The 23,017-nt window shown below is 41.4% G+C and overlaps 1 protein-coding gene across 1 annotated transcript in view; it reads right to left on the minus strand.

The window, feature by feature from the left end:
- The window catches only part of LOC124279616, a 151,624-nt gene that overhangs the window by 17,540 nt on the left and 111,067 nt on the right, over positions 1-23,017 (minus strand). The window contains exon 3 of the mRNA XM_046715459.1: positions 14,427-14,575. Within this exon, the coding sequence (XP_046571415.1) occupies positions 14,427-14,575 (149 nt within the window). The remainder of the gene's footprint in view (positions 1-14,426; positions 14,576-23,017) is intronic.

Here is a 23,017-nt window from a genome sequence, read left to right on the forward strand (position 1 = left end):
GCGTGGTCCTTTGCACTGATGAATAAGATGAAGTTCTGCTACGTTGGTTGCAAGAGTCCTTGGATGGGTAACCGAGTTTAGCAGCCTAACTCATGAGGGTTTTTAGGACTTCAGTCCTGCCCAAAAACGAAGCTTAACAAACAGATACATACGGTGTAGCATTAAGCATGTGGCTAATGACATGCTTTCGTTCACCAAGCAGTGAATGGGTACCCGGAGGGTTGAGATGGTAATGTGACTCCACATTCTGATGGAGTTCAGTCCCGCTCCACAACGAAGCTCAGGCAACACATACTATGCGTAGACTTAGCCATGTTTGTGCTTGAGCATACACTTTACGTATGTATTGTAGCGAGCGCAATATAAGTACACAAACTACATTAGTATGGCGGCATCTGTAGGAACTGGTGTTATTGCTGAATCGCGCTGCAAGCTTTACCCCTTTAGCCAACGTTCGGAGATGCAGTTCTATTACATAGTCCTTCATACGTGCGCACTTCTTCTACGCCTCTAGTGGGTGATCAATATTATAACAAAGTGTTCCACAAGATGATCGTAAGGCCTACATAGACTTACTAAGGTCACAGTGCGACAATTCCGTCACGAGGCGGTGATGGAGCCTAGTGGTTAAAGCGTTCGCTCGTCACGCCCAAGACCCGGGTTTAATTCCCCACATGGGTACAATGCGTGAAGCCCATTTCTGGTGTCCCCCGCCGTGATATAGCTGGAATATTGATAAAAGCGGCGTAAAACTAAACTCACTCACTCGCACACCCTTCGTGGAACGAGGCCCCATAACACAAAGCGATTATAGAGCTACGGCCATCATAGGTCTCATAAATCTACAACTGTGAGAACAACGATCGACTTAACGCTAAAATCTCATTATATAACCCGGGCCAAGTTCTGCCCTCTGGTTGAGTATATGGCCCTCTATGCAAGACGTCATGTCAAGGTTAACATGACCCTTTCATGACAAACCAAACATGTCCTTTGCTACATGGTCTCTTCCAGTAACTATTCAGTCTGCCTGTACAGACCCCGATAGTTGCTTACGGCAAAATTGGTACATGAATGCAAAGGTCACATTTGCTAAAGGTTCACTGGCCTTCAGATCTTAAACCAGTCAGAATAGACACACATAACGTATAATTGGGGTACCTATAAGATAATCAAAGGAGAACTTCAGACAGAGGGCAACCAACACGATTAGCCTAATCCAGAAACAAGGTCATCATAAAGTCACATCTTTGATCACACAACAATTACTCTGGACAACAGTGTCTTCCACTCACACAAAACAATGCAGGCCGGGAGAATATCGTTACGTATTCTGAAGGGCATATACTTGTCTCCGTAGTAAAGAGACAGAATATTTCTTTATTAGGTCAATGTTCAACGTACACGCTATACTGTAGTATATATGTATTTGGCTGTAGGGTTATAGTAAATACGCGATAATAAAAAGAAGATTTGGACAGGACAATTTCCGTATTTGGGCGTGTTCCTTAAAAAGGGCGTAGTCTCCATGGCGTCGAGGCCACTTCCGGTCCAGACAGAGACTTTGTAATTATGTCTATATGTCAAAGAGACTTCGTGTTTGTGCAGTGAGCAGGGTCGTTTGCTGTTTAACTGATGCACATCATCAGATTCTAGAAAAGAGAGGGACGGTGGAGTAACCCAGTGGTCAAAGCGTTCGCTCGTCACGCCGAAGACCCGGGTTCGATTGCCCAAGTGGGTACATTGTGGAAAGCCCATTTCTTGTGTCAACCGTCGTGACATAAATGTTATATTGCTTAAAGCTGCCAAAAAACTCACTAACTCACTCCAGCAAAGAGACGAAGTGAGAAAATAGATTCTAAATCAAATTTGCTGGGACTGCTTATTACTGTGCCACACTCCCCATTTAATACCATACATACAAATTCATTAATAAAGCATTGGACAGTTCCTTCATTCAAACCTCGACAATTCTGTCTTTACTAACCCAATACATGGCTTAAATCGTATAGAACCGACTCGCTAGAGCTCGACACGACGATGGTCTGGCTTGGATTCCAACAAAATATATCACAATATGGCTGGAATACAATTTCACCCGAACGAACTTTACACGCAGTAGTGAAAACAATAAATCGTGAGTCTAATAATTACTCGTGATCTGAATTCATTGTTAAGATGGCACTTTGGGATGAGTCCGTGGAAGATGCTTTAAATCCGATGTTGCATTATACCCACAATCCGCTTAACCCGAAATTCTAATAAGTCGACGTCAACTTTTATTGAACATATTTAATACCGCCATGATTGAAATAATTCAAGTGCATTCTGTGTTCCTCGTTATAACGAGACATCTCCTCATAAAGACTCCCTTGAAAAGGAGTGCGCATATTTAGATTATCCTCGTTATAACGTGGCATTCCCCTCATAAACACTCCCTTAAAAAGGCTGTCAACGTTCCAAGCACCTGCCCATGGACGTCAGGTTTTAGCCCTTGGGAGATTTATCATCAACAGAATGGAATATGAATTATAAACGTTTTAGTATAGCCTAGAGCTATTAGGCACGATGTGGGCTAATTAAAGACGCCAGTTAGACTGCTGCGATTTCCAATATTTAGTCCCATAAAAACCACAGTAACTTGAATGAACTTTTTAGAGGAGTAATTTAGCATGATGTTGTTTATTGCAATATTTGTGATTATTAAAAATGCACTTCAATTAGTAATTTTGGGATATAGTTCAAACGACAACAGAGATAAATGATTAGGTAATGGTGTAATCTAATGTAATCATGTTTAAGGAAAATCATTAAGTCCTCTACAGATTACAGATGCTTCAGGCCACATGTATTGCGGTACCGGATGAACCACTGATTAAAGCTGTTTGAGCTTGAGAGTGAGTGAGTGAGTGAGTGAGTGAGTATGGTTTCACGCCTTTTTGGCAATATTCCTTACGGCGTGGGGTGAAGGGTGGTTGAGGAAGGGCACACATAAGCTTCACACATTACTGAAGTAGGAAATCGATTTAGGCCTTCGGCGTGACGATCGAACATTTTAACCACCAGGCTATCGGACCGCTCCTAAATCTTAAAAAAATATATCTAATAATAAAAATATTAAACTTTAAACAACTCGATAATTCTTACAACAAATTTGAGGAAAATAAGAAATTTCTGGCTGATGAATTCTTCAAGGGCGATCAAATGGCTCAAAAGCAAATAAAAATACAAATCCACATACCAAATGTATCAAACGATCTAAAAACGATTTACCTCCTTCGAAGACATTAACGAGACGGCGAATCGTGACTACCTTGAGCAAGACCGGTGTAATACAAGTGTGATACAAGGCATTACACATAATCTCAACACGTGGCGACACACGACCTTTACAGGAGGCTGGAGGATACCAAACAACGCCAACAATCCTTTGATATAAACGTCCATTGCCCGAACCGCGATAGACCGGAAGTACAGTCCCGGGCTGAATTTCTCCGAATGGACGCAACTCCCTTGTTCTAAAAGAGCAGAAATTATCAACAAATTGACCCCGGAAAAAAACTAGGCATCCCCGCCCTGGTATCCCATGCACGTTTCTCTACGTCTCCCTCTTGTTTCTTTGAAGCAATATGCCTCCTAGCGTCGCGGAAGAACGAAACCAGTTGATACCCGTACTGGTGACGGTCTCAATTCGAAAAAGGCTCGTGTTCCATGATTTGAATACACTTGAACAAAGCTCCAAGCCGAGGGGTCATCCAAAATTAAATTGCAAACATATTGTATAGAAGTCATATGTTGTAAGAGCGTTTTCAAACATGCTGCAGGTCGAACTGGTAATTTTTCTTAAAAAATACGGTTAATAGGCGGCGCTTTGATATGACCCGGAAGGTCATGGTGACCTTGAAACTCTGACAGTTGTCCTCGTGAATTAAAGTGTTCTGCGGATTCATTTAAAAGGACGCATGCGCATATCAGGTTTTCACCTGCAGGTCGTGTTGTTGATGGGCAGTTTATCGGATTAACTTTTGTCTATAACAATTACCGCCATAATCTTTAACGACAGTTACGGCATGTTATTGGTTACATTAAACATCAAAAGGAGACTTCCTTCTTGTTTTCTCCCATTTGCTTGTCATCCCTCGATAGGTGTGGACATAAAACTATCATTGAAGCGAACGGTGTGGGTCATTACTGAGGCTTAATACCTTTATATGCGTCCGCGTTATCACTCAACTCGTAACCATTAACATTTATATGGATTTGAACACACTTGAACACCTGACAGCGAAGTGAATTCAAGCTAAAATCGTTAAGACCGCACCTCCAATGTCCTGTTTGTGACATCGAATCTTGAGTGTGGTTTTAGGGTTTGGATAACTCCCAGTATCTGGGCAGTGTACCAAACATCCAATCGACAGGGATTGGAACCCAGGACTTCGGCGTGTCGAGTGGCGTGTCGATTCGGTGCTACCATGTACCACCGCACCTCCAATGTCCTGTTTGTGACATCGAATCTTGAGTGTGGTTTTAGGGTTTGGATAACTCCCAGTATCTGGGCAGTGTACCAAACATCCAATCGACAGGGATTGGAACCCAGGGCTTCGGCGTGTCGAGTGGCGTGGTGATTCTGTGCTACCATGTACCACCGCACCTCCAATGTCCTGTTTGTGACATCGAATCTTGAGTGTGGTTTTAGGGTTTGGATAACTCCAAATATCCCAGGTGGCCAAACATCAAATCGACAGGGATTCGAACCCAGGACTTCGCCGTGTCTGGAGGCATGGTGATACGGTGCTTCCATGTACAGATAGCGTGGCAGGTGTTCATGCTTTCAGCAAATGGTTTGTCTGGTTCAGACTTGATTATATACGACCCGCCGAATAGATAGGATACTGCTGAGAGGGGCGTGGACAAAGGTCACTTACTCACTTTGGGAGAACACTTTCACATAAAACATCCAGTTTGTATAGAATATTGTTTTAAGTAAACTTGTAACGAACACGCTTGTTACGAACTGACGGATATAACGTGTTACCTTTTTTTGCCCTATCCACGTGTATAATTTATTCGAAACGAACTACGCTTATAACGAACTAACCTTAGTGACCCTTTTGAGTTCGTTTTAACCGTAGTCTACTACAATGGGCTACCTCATCAACTATTTCAGGGGAATACAACCAAATACATGACACTGAGGAAGAAAGCCAATATATGGCATGGATGTCAACATCATTGTGATGAGGAGGTGAATCTGTTCAACACTGTACACATGCCATCTTATCGTCTAGGGGGCGGTGGGGTAGGCTAGTGGTTAAAGCGTTGGCTCGTCACGCCGAAGACCCGGGTTCGAATCCCCACATGGGTACAACGTGTGAAGCCCATTTCTGGTGTCCCCCGCCGTGATGTTGCTCGAATATTGCTAAAAGCGGCGTGAAACCAAACTCACTCACTCACTCAGTCTTATCGTCTAGACACGTTACACCATACATACTCAACCCGTGAAGGTCCGGGTTAGAATTGATCTTCAGCAACCCATGCTTGTCGTAAGATTCGACTGACGGGATCGGGTGGTCAGGCTCGGTGACTTGGTTGACACGTGTCATCGGTTCCCAGTTGCGTAGGTCGATGCTCATGCTGTTGATCACTGGATTATTTGGTCCAGATTCGATTATCTACAAACCGACGCCATATAGCTGGAATATGGCTGAGTGCGGCGTTAAACAACTAACAAATAAACAAACTTATACGATTACAAAAAATCGTTTTCTTAAAATAAAACGGAAACGCAGTGCACGTGTGCGGTCAGAAGTGGTTATCGCTGATTAATTAATCATAAAGTAAAATTAACAAAAGAAATTAGATCCCCTCACATGATGTTAGAATCTGGAATAATCCATGAGATCCTAATGAGCAAGGTTTACGAGAAAGGTATGTGGAAAAGGGAGTCTCCGCCGCTTCATGTAATATTTCAGCAGCATCATGACGGGCTCACAAAACATATCCACATACATTGTACCCGTTTTGGAATCGAATCTGATCCTTCGGTATGACGGATGAACGCTGTAACCACTAGGCTAATCCACTTCCCCTGGGTTTACGAGAACAGCACGGGGCTAAAGAACCGGCTCCGGCCGCGGACACGACCATCAGTCATTAAACGCACAGCGGAGTATTGAACAAGAGCATATAAGCTGTATATCAAGATATCGTTATTCATCAGAGTAAAACCTTTGTCATCAAGTAGTTACTCCTCTCGTTACTCACCAGGAGACAGGATCCATCAATCATCCTTATATAGCCAGAATGCCCCTAGGATTCTCTGTTATCAGATCCGAAATAATAATTGCCCTACCGATATAATCTCATTGCCAGAGGTCGACATACGGCCAGACCTCACAACTCGAATTAAAGAATATTATGAGCAAAATGTACCAAATTTCAATCCTTTAAACGTCCCGGTCGTTCCCACCTGACCCCCTGCGGGCTGGAAACAAAGGGGACTTTACGTCACTGGCTTTCTCTCGTGTCCAACTACCTTTCGTTAAGCCGGCTGATTTTATCGGATTTGGCTTTTACCGTATCGATGACAGCGTATCTTGCCTCCCGTCGGAGCACCGGCTAATGGAGTTTTATGACATAAAACAGGATCAGCTATAATAAGCCGGCTATGCCGCTGCTACAAACCACAATTCCATTCCAGCAGCTTCCTGAAGTCATATTACACCAAGTTTGTAACGTTGGTAGGAAAGGGTTGGTAATCAGGGTGACTGTCGTTGTAGAAGACGTTCTGATATGTGGTACCAGTAGTGATTCGTATAGGTCTTGTTGCTGTGCAGTATTTACTAATAGAACATCGATATTCGAGCATTATAATTTAAGGCACGTAACAAAAGTCATTGTGATTTGTAATCTGATATTTAGTTCGCGGAGTTTAAAGGTATGTTTAGTACCATGGCAGAGATGTCGACGCAACCACTGGTCGTTAAAAAACAAAACATACCACTTCAGACCGAGGAATCCCAAATAACCCAAACAAAGAATCCCAAATAACCCAACCGACGAATCCCAAATAATCAAAGCAAAGAATCCCAAATAACCCAAGCAAAGAATCCTAAATAATCCAACCACAAAATCCCAAATAACCTGGCAAGCACAAATATCCCAAATAGCCCAAGCAAAGAATCCCAAATAATCCAACCAAAGAATCCCAAATAATAAGCACAAAATCAAATAGCAAAAAGAATCCTAAATAATCATCCAAGCCCCCAATGTCCCAAATAGCCCAAGTAAAGAATCCCAAATAATCCCAAATAACTAGCAAAGAAAAATAACCCAAGCACAAAATCCCAAATAGCCCAAGCAAAGAATCCCAAATAATCAACCAAAGAATCCTGAATAACAAACAAAATCCTAAATAGCCCAAGTAAAGAATCCCAAATAATCCAAGAATCCCAATCCAAGCAAAGAATCCAAAATAACCTAGGCAAGTCTGTAAGTCAACAATTTGTAAGTTTATGGCAAGTAGGATATTTTCAGTAATTGAAATAGCTCGTTTCTCACAAATATCATACTTTCATGACAGTTAAAAAATTTCAAAATATTCTTGAAATGTTATCACTTCAGAAACTAAGTGTGAGACTGACCTTAGACAACAGATCTTACTCTGAGAAGGTGCATTCGAATGTTTCTTGAACATATAATTAGTTTCTAAACAAGGACAATGAATTCACAATACAGAAGCATAGGAAGCATATTGCATTAGGGGAATTTTGAATTTGGCAAAGTCACACGAGACTTTTATCATTTAACCAAATGACTGACTGAATACACCGAACTTTCAAAAAATGATTTACATAATATGGCTAACTTTTATGTTAAGCACACACAACCCGCATGTATGTTCAGATATAAATCGACAAACATTCAGTCAAATTAATGTGTTTAGCAATATGAAGGAACAACCACATTTATGATATTAACAACGCGCATGACTTCATGCTTAACAGAAACCCACATAAACAACCGCCTTGCCACCGACCACCAACTTACATCACCGTTTGCTATCTCCCATATCATGTTATGAGTCACGTGTTCTTGCTAAACATCTGCCCACCTAGCGAACTACATTCTATATGATATTACTTTTTGCAGCTATTCAAACACTGCGACTGCTTATCGCAGGTGTTTCACAAAGAAGTGGGATCTCAAAGGAGAGGGTGATAAGACCCGCCATTAGGCGCTACTTGTACAGCGAGCAGGTCAACCGAAACACATGCACACATGCACTCTGACACTACAATGTTCGGTATTATCTCAATACAATATGTTTTCCTTTCAGTTTCTGTGGATGCAGGTTGTGTAAATGGCAGAGACTTCCCAGACTGACTATAGACTTGTGTTATCAATGAAGGGACTGTATATCCTGTACAACTACTTAGCCTGTGTCTCATGTATAATGCCAGGAGGTAAAAGGTGGTGAGCGGATGGCTGACATGAAGCTGGCATTATTGAGGGAGTGGGTATGGTTTTACGCCGCTTTTAGCAATATTCCAACAGTATCACGGCGCGGGGGACACCAGAAATACTGACTGACTGACTGAGTTTGGTTTTACGCCGCTTTTAGCGATATTCCAGCAACATCACAGCCGGGAACACCAGAAATGGGCTTCACACATTGTACCCTTGTGGGGATTCGAACCCGGGTCTTCGGCGTGACGAGCCAACGCTTTAACCAACGCTACCCCACCGCCCCTGACACCAGAAATAGGCTTTACACATTGTACCCCGTGTCGGGAATCGAACCCGGGTCTTCAACGTGACGAGCGGACGTGGCATTAATGAGAGAAAAAATACATATCATTCAAAATGTTTTATTACCAGATAAACAATGATGAAGTGTGCCTCGTGTTGATAGTGCGTTTGGTGTTAGATCATTGAACGCAATCATTGCAAATAGATGTTAGAACCGATGTTAATACTAGCTTTTTGGTACGCGGTAAATAAGCTACTAATTCTGTTGCCAAGTGGGGGCACCAATAGGTTTTAATGTCGAAACAATCATTTCAACATCTGACGTTGTTTGGGGTAAAGTGCAAAACGTTGACCTCCCTGGTCCAAAACCCCTCGTTTCTAACATTGATGTCCCATCCGCCATAGTCGTTATTGTTATAAGAGAATGAAACACCCAACTCACTAACTCCTCGGAAAATGACAGTATTCAAATAATCTCAGATAAACATCTAATCTATGAATTCTTCATCTTCATATTTTTACAAGCTACACTATTTTCTAACGCTGGCTTAAAATAGCCAGATGTATATATCCAAATCTGTTTTAAATCAGATCTTTTACACTCCTATAAAACCTCTTGAACTTTACCAATCAAAGCCAAGGCTTCTAAAATCTCAGTACACATGAAAGAAGCATTTAGACAATCATGGTACCTAATTATAATACCAAATGTAATCAGTTGCAAAGAAATATTGTTGAATTGATACGGTCTGTGGTATGAGAGCCAGGGTTATGGCATTTACACCCAAAAGGCAGTACTATCGAAGAGATACTTTGGGTTCTGTGGGGGATTTCAATTGTACAGTTCCAAACATAGGAACAAGATGTGACGCCCTTGATATTGCTATACTATTGCTACAAGTGGCGCAAAACCATTCTCATCCACTAGAACAGGAATAAAATGTATCTGTTTGTCCTAGAAAGAATGTCCTTATTGAAACGGAGAAACGATTACGTAACTGAGAATTTGTGTCAACGAGATTGTGATTCTTCCATGAGTGCATTAATTTCTTCCGGCAGAAATAACTCGATAATACAGCGACGTTTCATTTCAAGCATCCTTCACAACGGAAACAGAACCATGAAATATCATTCACATCAATTTTATATCACAAAGCTATGCATGCTAACTAATAGGTTCAGTGACTCAGCAGGTCACAAAGTTCATAAACCTCACGACAAATATGAAAATCTTAACCCCAAACTATAACCCTTTCAAAAAATCTCCAAGCTTAATATTTATAGAACAGCCAAATCACCCAAAATATGCCATCAGTGAGATAACAACCTATCTTTAATTTTACTCATTGGAAATCCCCAGGGGATAATTCATAGAACTCCGAGTCTCTTTGCCGTCACATCTGTCAAATCTGGGATATTTTACTGTGTCGTTTGCGACGGAAAAAATGCCAAATTGCATGTTTAGCACCGGTGAATAACCACTTGTTTTATATGATAACAGACTTGAGACAATTCGTACATGTTTGGATCAATAGTAGGTCGGGATTGGCATCTAAACACAGCCGTATGTGAATCAATCTTGAATCAGCTGTCAAGTTATCGGCCAAATTCAGTCCAAGCTGCGGGGAAATATTCATTTATACGCAGTTATCGGCCTTTGTGAATATTTAATGGAGGAACGAATGTGGACCCGTGGGAGTATTTGACTGAGCACCTGTCTACCTAAACCAGTACTCAGTTATCTCCCCTTGGAATATAGTCCCGTGGGAGAAATATTATCACACTGGCATGCGACTGTCTCTGGGACTACCGTTTTTATTTGTATTCAGATTGACGGTGTTTAACCCTTTAGGGGGAGCTTACATTAATGTTTGCAGTTTAAATGATACAATCTTTAAATTCTGACGACTTCACCTTTTTGAAACCGAGGACTGTCCCTCGACCTGGTCAACTGGCATGTTCTAATTTTTTCTGTTCAACGTAGGACAGAAAATACTACTTTAATTAAGTCTGCCTGTGTTAGAACGTATACGAGGGCTTCAAGCAATGCCGATTTCGCTCTCGCGAAACTTTACGTCTTCTGGTATTTTCTATCGATTCAGGTTAAATATTAAAAAAATACATAAAAGGTCAATGCCAGAGAATAACCAGTCTCAATTATCTGCCGAAGAGAATAAGTGGTCACAGTCTCAATTGATCTAAAGACATCACGTGTGAGAAAATAGTGAACAGGTCCTTCTCCATCATGGTCTTCCTAACAATTTGTATAAAGTTGTTCGTTGCCTAACTGATGATCCCTGGCTCACGATGGACATCAAATCGTGTGACATGTAAAAATCCCATGAACAGGGATATTCTCCATCATCTTCAATGCGGACAATTTGCATAAAGTTTACAATTCGTTGCAGACATCCTAACGCCGCATGGAAATAATCTCTGGCTCACGATGGTTCTCAAAGCGTCACATCCTTACAAATCTAATGCGAACATGTTTACAATCCTATTGCGGATATACTTACAAACTCAATGCGGACATTCGTATGATCTCAATGCGAACATCCTTACAATCTCAATGCAGACATCCTTACGATCTCAATGCGAACATCCTTACAATCTCAATGCAGACATCCTTACGATCTCAAAGCGAACATCCTTACAAACTCAATGCGAACATCCTTACGATCTCAATGCGAACATCCTTACAATCTCAATGCGGACACCCTTACGATCTCAATGCGAACATCCTTACAATCTCAATGCGAACATCCTTACGATCTCAATGCGAACATCCTTACAATCTCAATGCAGACATCCTTACGATCTCAATGCAGACATCCTTACAATCTCAATGCGAACATCCTTACAATCTCAATGCGAACATCCTTACAATCTCAATGCATACATCCTTACGATCTCAGTGCGAACATCCTTACAATGTCAATGCGGATGTCGACATCCTTACAATGTCAATGCGAACATCCTTACAATCTCAGTGCGGACTTTCTTACGATCTCACAATCTCGATGCGGACAGTCTTATGATCTCAATGCGGACATCAGACATCCTTACAATCCCACTGCTGGCACCCTTACAATCTCAATGCGAACATCCTTACAATCTCAATGCGAACATCCTTACAATCTCAATGCGGACATTCTTACGATCTCAATGCGAACATTCTCACAATCTCAATGCGGACATTCTTACGATCTCAATGCGAACATTCTCACAATCTCAATGCGGACATCCTTACGATCTCAATGCGAACATCCTTACAATCTCAATGCGGACATTCTTACGATCTCAATGCGGACATTCTCACGATCTCAATGCGGACATCCTTACGATGCGGAACATCCTTATTCAATTACGACATCTCATCTCACTATGCGGACATCTTACGATCTCAATGCGGACATCAGACATCCTTACAATCCCCTTGCTGACACCCTTACAATCTCATTGCGAACATCCATTGCTGACATCTCCACAATGTCAATCTGGTCATATTCACGATCCTAAAGTGATATACCTACAATCAACATGTAACTAAAGTCACATTAACACCATTACTCGACCTGCTACCACGGTTGTATATTCCCACAGAAGGTACAGGGAGATACAATAATCCAGCCTCTGATCAAGAAATACAACAGTCCAAGTGAAGACACACGTTCACCGCCTTGGCGTTTGTTGAAACCTTCAGCTATTGATTCCAGTCGTAAGTCAGTGAAGTGAGGGTAACTACGGTATTTTATTGAGTAGATGCTGGTCACAGATTGTAGTGGCTTGATGGATCCATCAGGAGCCTAGCAGGGTCATAAAAGCATCTCTCCGTTTGATCTGCATTCGGGCGGTGCACTCCCTAATAGTGAAGCCCAATTGGTAAATGTTAAGAATGGGAACCTGCTAAAATTTACAAGACATCAAACGACCAAACTCGTGTACATGTTCCTAACCATTATTTGCGGTAATTGAACTCTGTTTATGAGAGCTCTCTGTAAATTGGTGAAGTAGAAAAGCAGAAACGTTGTCAATGCGTAGCTGTTCATAAACAACACATATTACGTAAGGAACTAATGTAAATTCCGGAATGGTCTGATACGCCATGTCATTACGGAGTGGTCTGTGGTCCTTGTTGACACAAAAATACCAATATCCCCTTGTGTTGTTCAAAAGTAAGTGTCGAGGACAATTTTCGTGATTAATTTAATGCGGACTTCGCCATTCTGGAATCTCTTGATGTTTCTGTGTTGGTTGTGATGGTAATTCTCTGGGTGACCTTGACTTAACCACGCGATTCAGGTACGTTGGTTGTGTAGGTGACGATCTTGGTTTGAACCCGCTTTGAATTAACTTTAAGTTGGTTTGTTTTTTAACGCTGCACTCAGCAATATTCCAGCTATATGGAGGCGGTCTGCAAATAATCGAGTCAGGACCAGACAATCCAGTGATCCAGGGATTGATCTACACAAATGGGTTACGATGACATGTATCAATCAAGTCAGCGAGCCTGACCACCTGATCCCGTTAGTCGCCTCTTACGACAATCATGGGTTGCTGAAGACCAATTCTAACCCGGATCTTCACTAACTAACTAACTTTCAATCAATCAATCTTTTATTCGGTAGAAAGGCCTTCGGCCCACGTACAATGTTAACATATGGAATACATTTATGAGTTGCTGTCAAACAAATGAATTGCGCAAAATTAAGGCCTCTTTAACATAATTTGAGATGGACAGTAAATGAGTAGGATTATCATTTTGAAGATCATAGATCATGACATCTTCATTGATGTACATAGGTATGTTTTCAAAGTATTTAACACGTAATTCGTTATATGCTGGACATTTATAAAGAAAATGAAATTCATCCTCTACATAATTTAATTTACATACCCTACAATAGCGATATTGACGTGGAATTCCATCTCGTCTACCCATATTTTTATTATACACTAACTTTAAATACTATGAAGGCCGCGGGTTATTTTAAAGGATAAACCAAAGTGGTCCAGATTGTTGCTGGTAGACCACGGATCTACTCGGTCGAGTCTGTGATTCGAACCCAGGATCAGTGGATCCTGACCTAAAAAAGGGACTCAATACCTCTCGTGGGGATTCCAGAACAGAATAATGTTTGGTCCCCAGGACCAAGGCGACCAACTGGATTGGGTGGTCAGACTCAGTGTTTTGTACGTCGACCGATGTTCATAATATCAATCACTGGATTTCATGACCGCCATTCATTCAACATACACGGAACCACCTGGTCAAAATCCATCAATCTGGATTAACAAGGTTGTAGTATAAAGTTTAACGGAAGTAAGCCCCGGAGAGCTGCTGGGAAATAATATGACACTGAAACAGTTGCCTTTGTCAAATATCACAAGTCTTCAACATGCGGTTCCAACACACAGTTCTGGGTCCTGGGCCCTTATTCTCGAATCGTTCGTAGCCCTAAGAACTTTCATCGTAGCTAATGTGTTAAGAATGGGCTTCAGAAGTTCGTAGGACTACGAACGTTTCGAGAATAGCTAGCCAGATCCACAAAACGTTGGTAGCTCTACGTCGTAAACCATAGCGTTACGACAGTTCGTAACGTTACGAACGCTTCGTGGATCAGGACCTTGTTTCAGTTTGTAGTGACGCTAAACACGAAAGTTTTACTTACTTTCATATATATTATCATCTGAGCAAAGGTCCCGTAAGCCTTGTTCCGCCCCCTTCAAGTTCTGCTTGGTCTGGTCAATCAGCTTGTGTTTGTCTGCAGGACACCTGCTCTTCAGGCCGTCCAGGCAATGCATAGCTTGCACGAAGGAGCTGAAACAGGCAATGACGTACACTGAACAACACGACATACACTTAGTGAAAACACAGATTTATTTAAGGGCACTTTTCTTAGTCACATGTTTGTAGAGAGTGAATGAGTGATTATGGTTTTACGCAGCTGTTACCAATATTCCAGCAATATCACAGACGGGGACACCAGAAATGGGCTTCACACATTATACCTATGTGGAAAATCGAACCCAGGGCCTAGATTTTCGAAGCTCTCTTAGCGCTAAGATAGTCGTAAGTGTTATACCTTAACATTAACTTACGACTATCTTAGCGCTAAGAGAGCTTCGAAAATCTAGGCCCAGGTCTTCGGCGTGACGAGCGAACGCTCTAACCACTAGTCTACCCTAAGGCCCCCTTATGTTTGTAACACAAGGACACATCCTTTCACAAGGAAATCGATTTCTCGGGCAGAAATTCGTAAAGAAAGGATAGCCCTTCGAATTGAAACGGATTTTTGAAAAACACTGAAGTGCATACCTTCAAATCGAAATTGTTTTCTAAAACATAAAGCACTTCATATCATGGAGACAGACTGATAGATCATAAGTAGCATGTTGTGTCAATCTGTACGTGTACCTAAATGTAGACATATATTTCACTCACATAGGTATGTTGCGTCATGTCGTACATAAATGTGGACAGAAATTTCATTCACAAATCTATCGTGACACGCCCTGAACACAGAAAACAGAAAACATATCCTTCAAACATTATGTGCCATTATCGAGAACTCTGTATGCAATGTCAAAACGCCGTCGGACTCTTTATTGTAAAAATAAATATTCTCTTAGGCAAATGTTTTCACTGTGAAAATCATTATCATAACGATAATATCGTCCGTAACATAAACTCCACGATAACGATATCATCGAATAAAATTCGTTACCACAGCATGATATCCAAACTATACGTCCTTGTCAGCGAACCCTTTGCCGCTTGAACTGTTAAACTTAAGTGCAGAAGTGCCCCATGAACCAACTGAAGATTAGTGCATTATCACAATTTAGTTTTCACCCAAAGAAAAGATTGGTTTTTACACCAAACTCCCACAGCACGCGGCGCTTGGCTGAAGAGTGTCGGTGTGGTGCAACGTTCAGTGTATCCGTTAGGGGTCGGATGATTGAAACGGTGTCAAACATTTACTGACTTTTAAATCGATTTGGAGATTACATCGTCATAAAGCGAGTATGGAGGGAGTTCGGGGGACAATGAAGGAGAATGGTGGATTAATTATGACGTTTATGTAGTCATAAACTAAGGACAGAATCACGATTGCATCATTTAGGCTGTGTGGGGATGTGAAGGATTCGGAAACGGACGATGTTCTTGTGTCTAGACACGGTTATTTCACAAGGAAACACTGTCGGTTCTGTCAGTGACTAAGCCACAGTGGGTGTTCAGTAAAAGAGCGAGTGAGCGAGTACTATGTTTTTACACCGTTTTTAGCATTATTCAAGCAATAGTGAGTGAGTGAGTGAGTATGGTTTTACGCCGCTTTAAAATAATATTCCAGCAATATCACGGCGATGGACACCAGAAATGGCTTCACACATTGTACACATGTCGGGAATCGAACCCTGGTCTTCAGCGTGACGTGCGGCCGCTTTGACCACTAGGCTACCCCCACCGCCCCTTTTCCGCCAGCCTTTACTGATTTTCCAACATAAGTTCGCGGGACATTAGAAATAACTTCACACATTGTACCAAATTCTGGAAAATTGAATCCAGGAGCACAACAGAATATCCTACCCCTCGGCTCTGATATCAGTCAGTTTCCAAAGTAGTGGAAACCCGACCGTTGGTGATGAGGTTGGTTGGTTGGTTGGTTGGTTGTTGTTTAACGCCTCACTCAGCAATATTCCAGCTATGTGGCCGCGGTCTGTAAATAATCGAATCTGGACCAAACAATCCAGTGATTAACACCATGAGCATCGATCTACGCAACTGGGATACGATGACATGTGTCAACCAAGTCAGCGAACCTGACCACCCGATCCTGTTAGTCGCCTCTTACGTTGGTGCGGAGGTACGTATATGCTAACTAAAGTCTTTAACAAATTGATAACAGAATGGGGAGGGTTATCCATACGATACATCAATCTGATAAAATTCGGTATCAAGATACGATAACTATGCAAATGAATGTACCTATGCAAATAGTGCCAAGCAGAGAGGAAACACTCATTGGCGCAGTGTTTCTGTAGACAAACATGGATGCGAGTCATTTGGCACCAAATGATAAATTGGGCATATCACTCAGGTTTGTATTAATGCCATTTCTAAAGCTTCTATATTGGGTAAAATAGCGTCTGAAACATCAATTATTGTATGAATGGGAATTCCATTACGTGAAGTAAAGATTGATATCCTCGCGTGGTTCAGTCTCGTAGGAACATAATACCTATATCATCCTCGCTAAAGGCAACGATAATGCAATTTTGTATCCCTTATGCCATTTACCATACGGAGACCCATTCATTTCATGGTGTCTATCTCTGTGACAATGTACACAATCATTTCATGGTGTCTATCTCTGTGACAATGTACACAATCAGTTCATGGTGTCTATCTCTGTGACAATGTACACAATCAGTTCATGGTGTCTATCTCTGTGACAATGTACACAATCAGTTCATGGTGTCTATCTCTGTGACAATGTACACAATCTATCTCTGTGACAATTCAGTTCATGGTGTCTATCTCTGTGACAATGTACACAATCAGTTCATGGTGTCTATCTCTGTGACAATGTACACAATCAGTTCATGGTGTCTATCTCTGTGACAATGTACACAATCAGTTCATGGTGTCTATCTCTGTGACAATGTACACAATCAGTTCATGATGTCTATCTCTGTGACAATGTACACAATCAGTTTCATGGTGTCTATCTCTGTGACAATGTACACAATCAGTTCATGATGTCTATCTCTGTGACAATGTACCCAATCAGTTCATGGTGTCTATCTCTGTGACAATGTACACAATCAGTTCATGGACAATGTGTCTATCTCTGTGACAATGTACACAATCAGTTCATGGTGTCTATCTCTGTGACAATGTACACAATCAGTTCATGGTGTCTATCTCTGTGACAATGTACACAATCAATTCATGGTGTCTATCTCTGTGACAATGTACACAATCAGTTCATGGTGTCTATCTCTTCATGTGTGACAATGTACACAATCAGTTCATGGTGTCTATCTCTGTGACATTGTACACAATCAGTTCATGGTGTCTATCTCTGTGACAATGTACACAATCAGTTCATGGTGTCTATCTCTGTGACAATGTACACAATCACGTCATGGTGTCTATCTCTGTGACAATGTACACAATCATTTCATGGTGTCTATCTCTGTGACAATGTACACAATGATTGATCCCTATTTGACAATTCATTGAACTTCGTTTACAACGAACACGCTTATAGCGAACTGATTTTAGTCTCGAACTACGAACATATCGAACTACGGTTATAACAAAATAGATTTCGTTATAACCGTTGTTTACTGTTTTCATGTATATATTACTAACACACACTGTTGCAAAGAAATAATTCATAAACGTTCCGCCATGTATTTGCAACCAAATAATTTGCAACCGGTAAGAACTGTCTTGGATGAAGATCGGATGGCACAATGCGTTACATGGATGATAGGGCCTGTGTCACCTCCGACGTGTTTCGATACTCATTAATTTACGAAAGGTTTGTTTGATCCGGACTCGATTATTTCAAAGGCATAGCTTTCGTAATGTTGTTTTTCGCTCACTAACATAACAGAGTGATAAGCATCTACGACCTGCATCTCATTCTCTCTCATATGACAAAAAAATATAATATTTTGTTAAAGCGACAAAATACTCATTTAACACATCCGAATTAATTCGATAAGACCACGCACGGTTGTTGCTGACAGATCATGAGATGCAATTATTCCGCTCATGAGAATGCAGCAAGTTGCACACCTTCCATATCAGCCAAGCCAGAACACACTTCACACCATCGGGCAGAACGCTGGAGCCTTCAAAGAGCAGGTCTTCACTTCGTTTAGACAATACCCTGCACATGATTTGAGTCAGACTGCTTGGGCAACAAGTCAGCGGCGCAACGATACTCATAAAATAATTAGTCATGCGAATTGTGGCGATGGTATGCTGGAGGACCGCTAAAAGACGAGTTACCCAGTACGCCAGCCGGTGTCCTGGAATTCTCGGGTGCCATCTTGTCTGTGCACAAGAGCCAGCCACTTGATGAACTGACGCAAGCACTAGTAGGCTTGTAATATTGGGCAATGAGTATATGAATTAAATGTTGGATGTGGAATTATATTGTTAGATAGCCTCATCGTTCGGTCATTTTTATGTCAATCGTTGCAGTCGAGTGCTGATTGGTTTTATGAGGCAAATGCGCTCAGCGTGTTGCTCAATATTGTTGAGAAGCTCTCTACAAACATGGCTGTTTCCGTTTTGCTTTTTTGCTGAGATCAAAAACATGTAAAATAAGATTCCTGTAATCTAAAGTAATGTTTAGAATCTGAACTTCAAAGTGATGACTTTTGGGTTTGATATTGATATTTCAAATCTGCCAAAGATTAATATGTTTTGCTGTTTTTAAAACCCTGATATTTGTAGGAGTAATACGTAACATTTTGACTAGGCGCAGTTAAACCTTCCGGACGGCGAAAAATAGAAGTGTTTTCTTGAGTGGGTGAAAGAAGCTTACAGCGTTAGTTGGCTTAGTATATCAGCAATATCTGGGTCAAACCGGTGATTGAGAGAATGAGCAAACATTGACGGCTTCGTGTTACGATGAACCGCATCACCACATCACAGAGCCTGACCACTGGTTGTTTGTTGTTTAACGCCGCACTCAGCAATATTCCAGCTATATGGCGGCGGTCTGTAAATAACCGAGTCTGGACCAGACAATCCAGTGATCAACATCATAAGCATTAATCTACGCAATTGGGATACGACGACATATGTCAACCAAGTCTGACCACCCGATCGCGTCCGTCGCCTCACAAGACAAGCATATGTTGCTGAAGACCAATTCTAACCAGTATCTCCACAGGTGAAGATCAATGGGATACGAAATCACAAACGCCTTTAAACAATTTACAACCCTAAAGTCATGTTGACAAGATGGCGGATTGAGATACCCTGTGGCGTGTAAATGCGTCGCAATTAACACATTCAGGACCAGGTTCACTAAGAAACGTATTGAATTACTTAAAATAGGCTCTTATGGGTAGAGGGGTTAGCATAACCACCACTATACGATGTTATCTCGAGTATCTCGAGTACCTCAAGGATGGGACACGGTATCCCGAGTAACAAGGGTTAATCCAAGATGGCAGCACGACAGTGTTCGGTCTGGACCTTGACATCACCGTCGCCACCGACTCGACATCACCCCGGTCGTAAATGAGGACGAAACAGATCAAAACAAATTCTTGCTATTCAAACTTTGGCCTGTGTTTAGCCACACTTGTTAGATTCGTATCTCTCATAATGTCTGGAGCCCCCCGAGACAGATAGCAATCGCACATAGCCATTTTGACCGCCATGTTGTGTTTCATGCTGAGCTATTCTCAAAATACCTGATTCGGAACATCTGATTTATAATGAAGGTGAGAAAAGTCTGGTTTCAGATCGGTAGACCATGACGATGATTAATTTTTTTACGATGTTCCGATTGAAGATGGAATGGTGGCGGATTTGTTTACGAGAAGCGTCATTTAGGGACAAAGCTTGTAGCCTGTTGATCACGTGATTTGTAGTCTTAGAGACTCAGCAAACAACCAACAGCCCAAACATAAAAATACGAAAAGGTACGCGAATACATTTAGATTGAAATAAATTCACTAACATTTTACAGGTGAAAAAATATTGCATGTTTCAAATTCCCGAAGAAAAAACAAACTCTAGATATTTAAACTGATCCCCCCATCACGGTTAACATAGTTCCGCAATTCATATCTCCAAGTTGCCTTCATTTGTGAAAGAACTCCAGCTACACCTCTGTCTGATAATTATTTTTGGCACTTTGGAGAAGTATTTTCTTTAATGAAACGATAACAGTTTAGTAGTCCTTATGTTAGACATTCCGTACGAAAACTGTACGCTTACTTCTAGCCTTGCTCCAAGGCTGTTCTGAATGCTGAGCAAATGGCTGTATAGTAATTCTAGCCCTCGAAGAGGCAAGTCTAGATAAGTGGACAACGGATCCCGGTCTCTTATTTATTATTTTTTAGAAATTATCATTTAAACTATTATTTTTTACCTGAGTTAGAGACTTGTGCAAGTCTAGCTTACTGCTGATATGAAAGAACAGTTAAGCTTCACTGGACGACTATTTCGAAAGTCGTTTCATTCAAACTAGCTTCCAATTATACCAAAGTTAGGTAATGATTCCTGGGTATACATATAATAGAATAATGTGAAAATCCTCGGGAAGATCGAGGCTGTCTTGGATGGTGGTACTAGAGAGGCATGTTAATTACACGTACGGTTCCAAGTTGAAAGAAACGTTAATAACCCTTGCACGATCTGAGAAAAAAGATTGCTCCACCAATGGCTCCAAACGCTGTTTAATCTGAGCTCTTATCGTCGCTGATTACAACTCTGTAAATATGTTCCTCAATAAATGCTCTCATGGATCCCCCGAGCTATGCGTTTTAGCTCATTCTGATAAATGTTTGATATTGTTTGTGTGCTCCTTGAAGCTGCTACTCAAACACAAAACTGTCAAACATCACGGGAACTGGGAGTTAAGTAGAGATGGATTATTTCTGACGGGGGGCACCAGACATCAGCAATCTTTCACACTGTTGTAATAACGACCCTTGGCGCGGTTTTAACATCAGGGTATATATATCGCTGTCCTTGTCATCAGATAATCTCTGGCACGGCCATGTGATCGCAAATCGATGAAGTCGATGATATCAGTGATTAGACTGGTGGTGTGGTTTACAAAGATGTAGAGTTTGGTAAGTGTGATGTTGACGACAGGAAATTTGGTTTTGCGCCACGGGTTTAACCAAGTAGTTATGGTATTATGATGGATACGGCAAAACGGTGCTCGTTACCATCCATCCCCATACACTAACGCTTGACTCTGATATAAGTTTGATAGAAACAAATAATTTCATTTAAATTGAAAACAGGGGCGGATACAGCTTTTTGAGAAAGGGGAGGTGGGGGTGTGCACACTTCATTTTCACACGTTTTCACGGATCATATAATAAACTGTTAGGACAAAAGGGTTGTGCGCAAACCTCTGCCCCCCACCCCACCCCTCTGATCCGCCTAAGGAAAAGGAGCCCCAGTCAGATGGGAGATTCAGAGCCTGATGAAATCTTGACTTGCTTCAATTACTGCTTTGCCATCGCAGAAAGGGCTAGAGGAAGGGTACATAATGTGGTTCAGGGACTGTGAGACAGACCTCGTACTGTATCATGAGCATTGCGTTAAACTTTATAAACCAGTTTCGGATGGAACGATGACAGATGATAGCGGTATGGTAAACAACAAAACACCTTAAAACATAGATACAACCAATGAATAATTCGTTTTCTTTGTCCTGATGTAATTTTGAACAGGCGATCAGTCTTCTGTTGCCTGTCAGGGAGCGGCATTTCGGAGGTCACGTGACCTCATGCATAATATTCATCTCCGCGAAATCTGTGCTGAAGATGCATATATGTAACGGTATTTCTGTGGAGGTACAAGCACAATAACATGAACATTACGATCACAAGAAGTTTAGAGAATTCATTAGAGTATGGAGTTTGACAGACATCGTCTCTTGACGTTTTCAGACCTTCAGGCCGTTCCTAGCTGATGTCTGTAAACAAGTCTCTTCCCTTGTGTCAACAACAACAGGGTTCAAGTACACTGGCCAAGGTCGGGGACAGAGCTCATGACGTCGGCATCGCCAGATATGACGTTACGCCTCCAAGGCAACTGGTGAGACTGAGATAAGGTACAGGAGAGGGGAGAGAACTGGCGTGGTATTTCACATGCTCTTAATTCTTGTTTGAAAAGGCAACCATCCATCACATTACAATGTTCATTAGTAGTGGCAAACAGACAAAGAGGGATCGAAAAATATGGGAAAAGCAAAAGGCAATTTTTAAGCAGTTATCATTTTAAATGAACTCAATTTGCGATTTCATATACCATTTAATGAAATTATGAATATCCAATTTTGAATTAATATTGAAAAGTCACTGGCCAGGAGGGCTAGTCAAGTAAAAATGTTGCTAGCCCACATCATACTTTACTGGCCCCGCAAAATATCAATATCAAAATGCACATCGGTCAGAATTGGTGTGATGTTTGGTAATTGAAGATGTTAAACGTTACATTTGTATTGTAATGGCTCCTAACCTCGTTTGTGCAACGCTATTA

This window comes from Haliotis rubra, unplaced genomic scaffold, assembly GCF_003918875.1.
Source record: "Haliotis rubra isolate DU_JTF1 unplaced genomic scaffold, ASM391887v1 Scf253, whole genome shotgun sequence".
NCBI classification, from domain to species: domain Eukaryota; kingdom Metazoa; phylum Mollusca; class Gastropoda; order Lepetellida; family Haliotidae; genus Haliotis; species Haliotis rubra.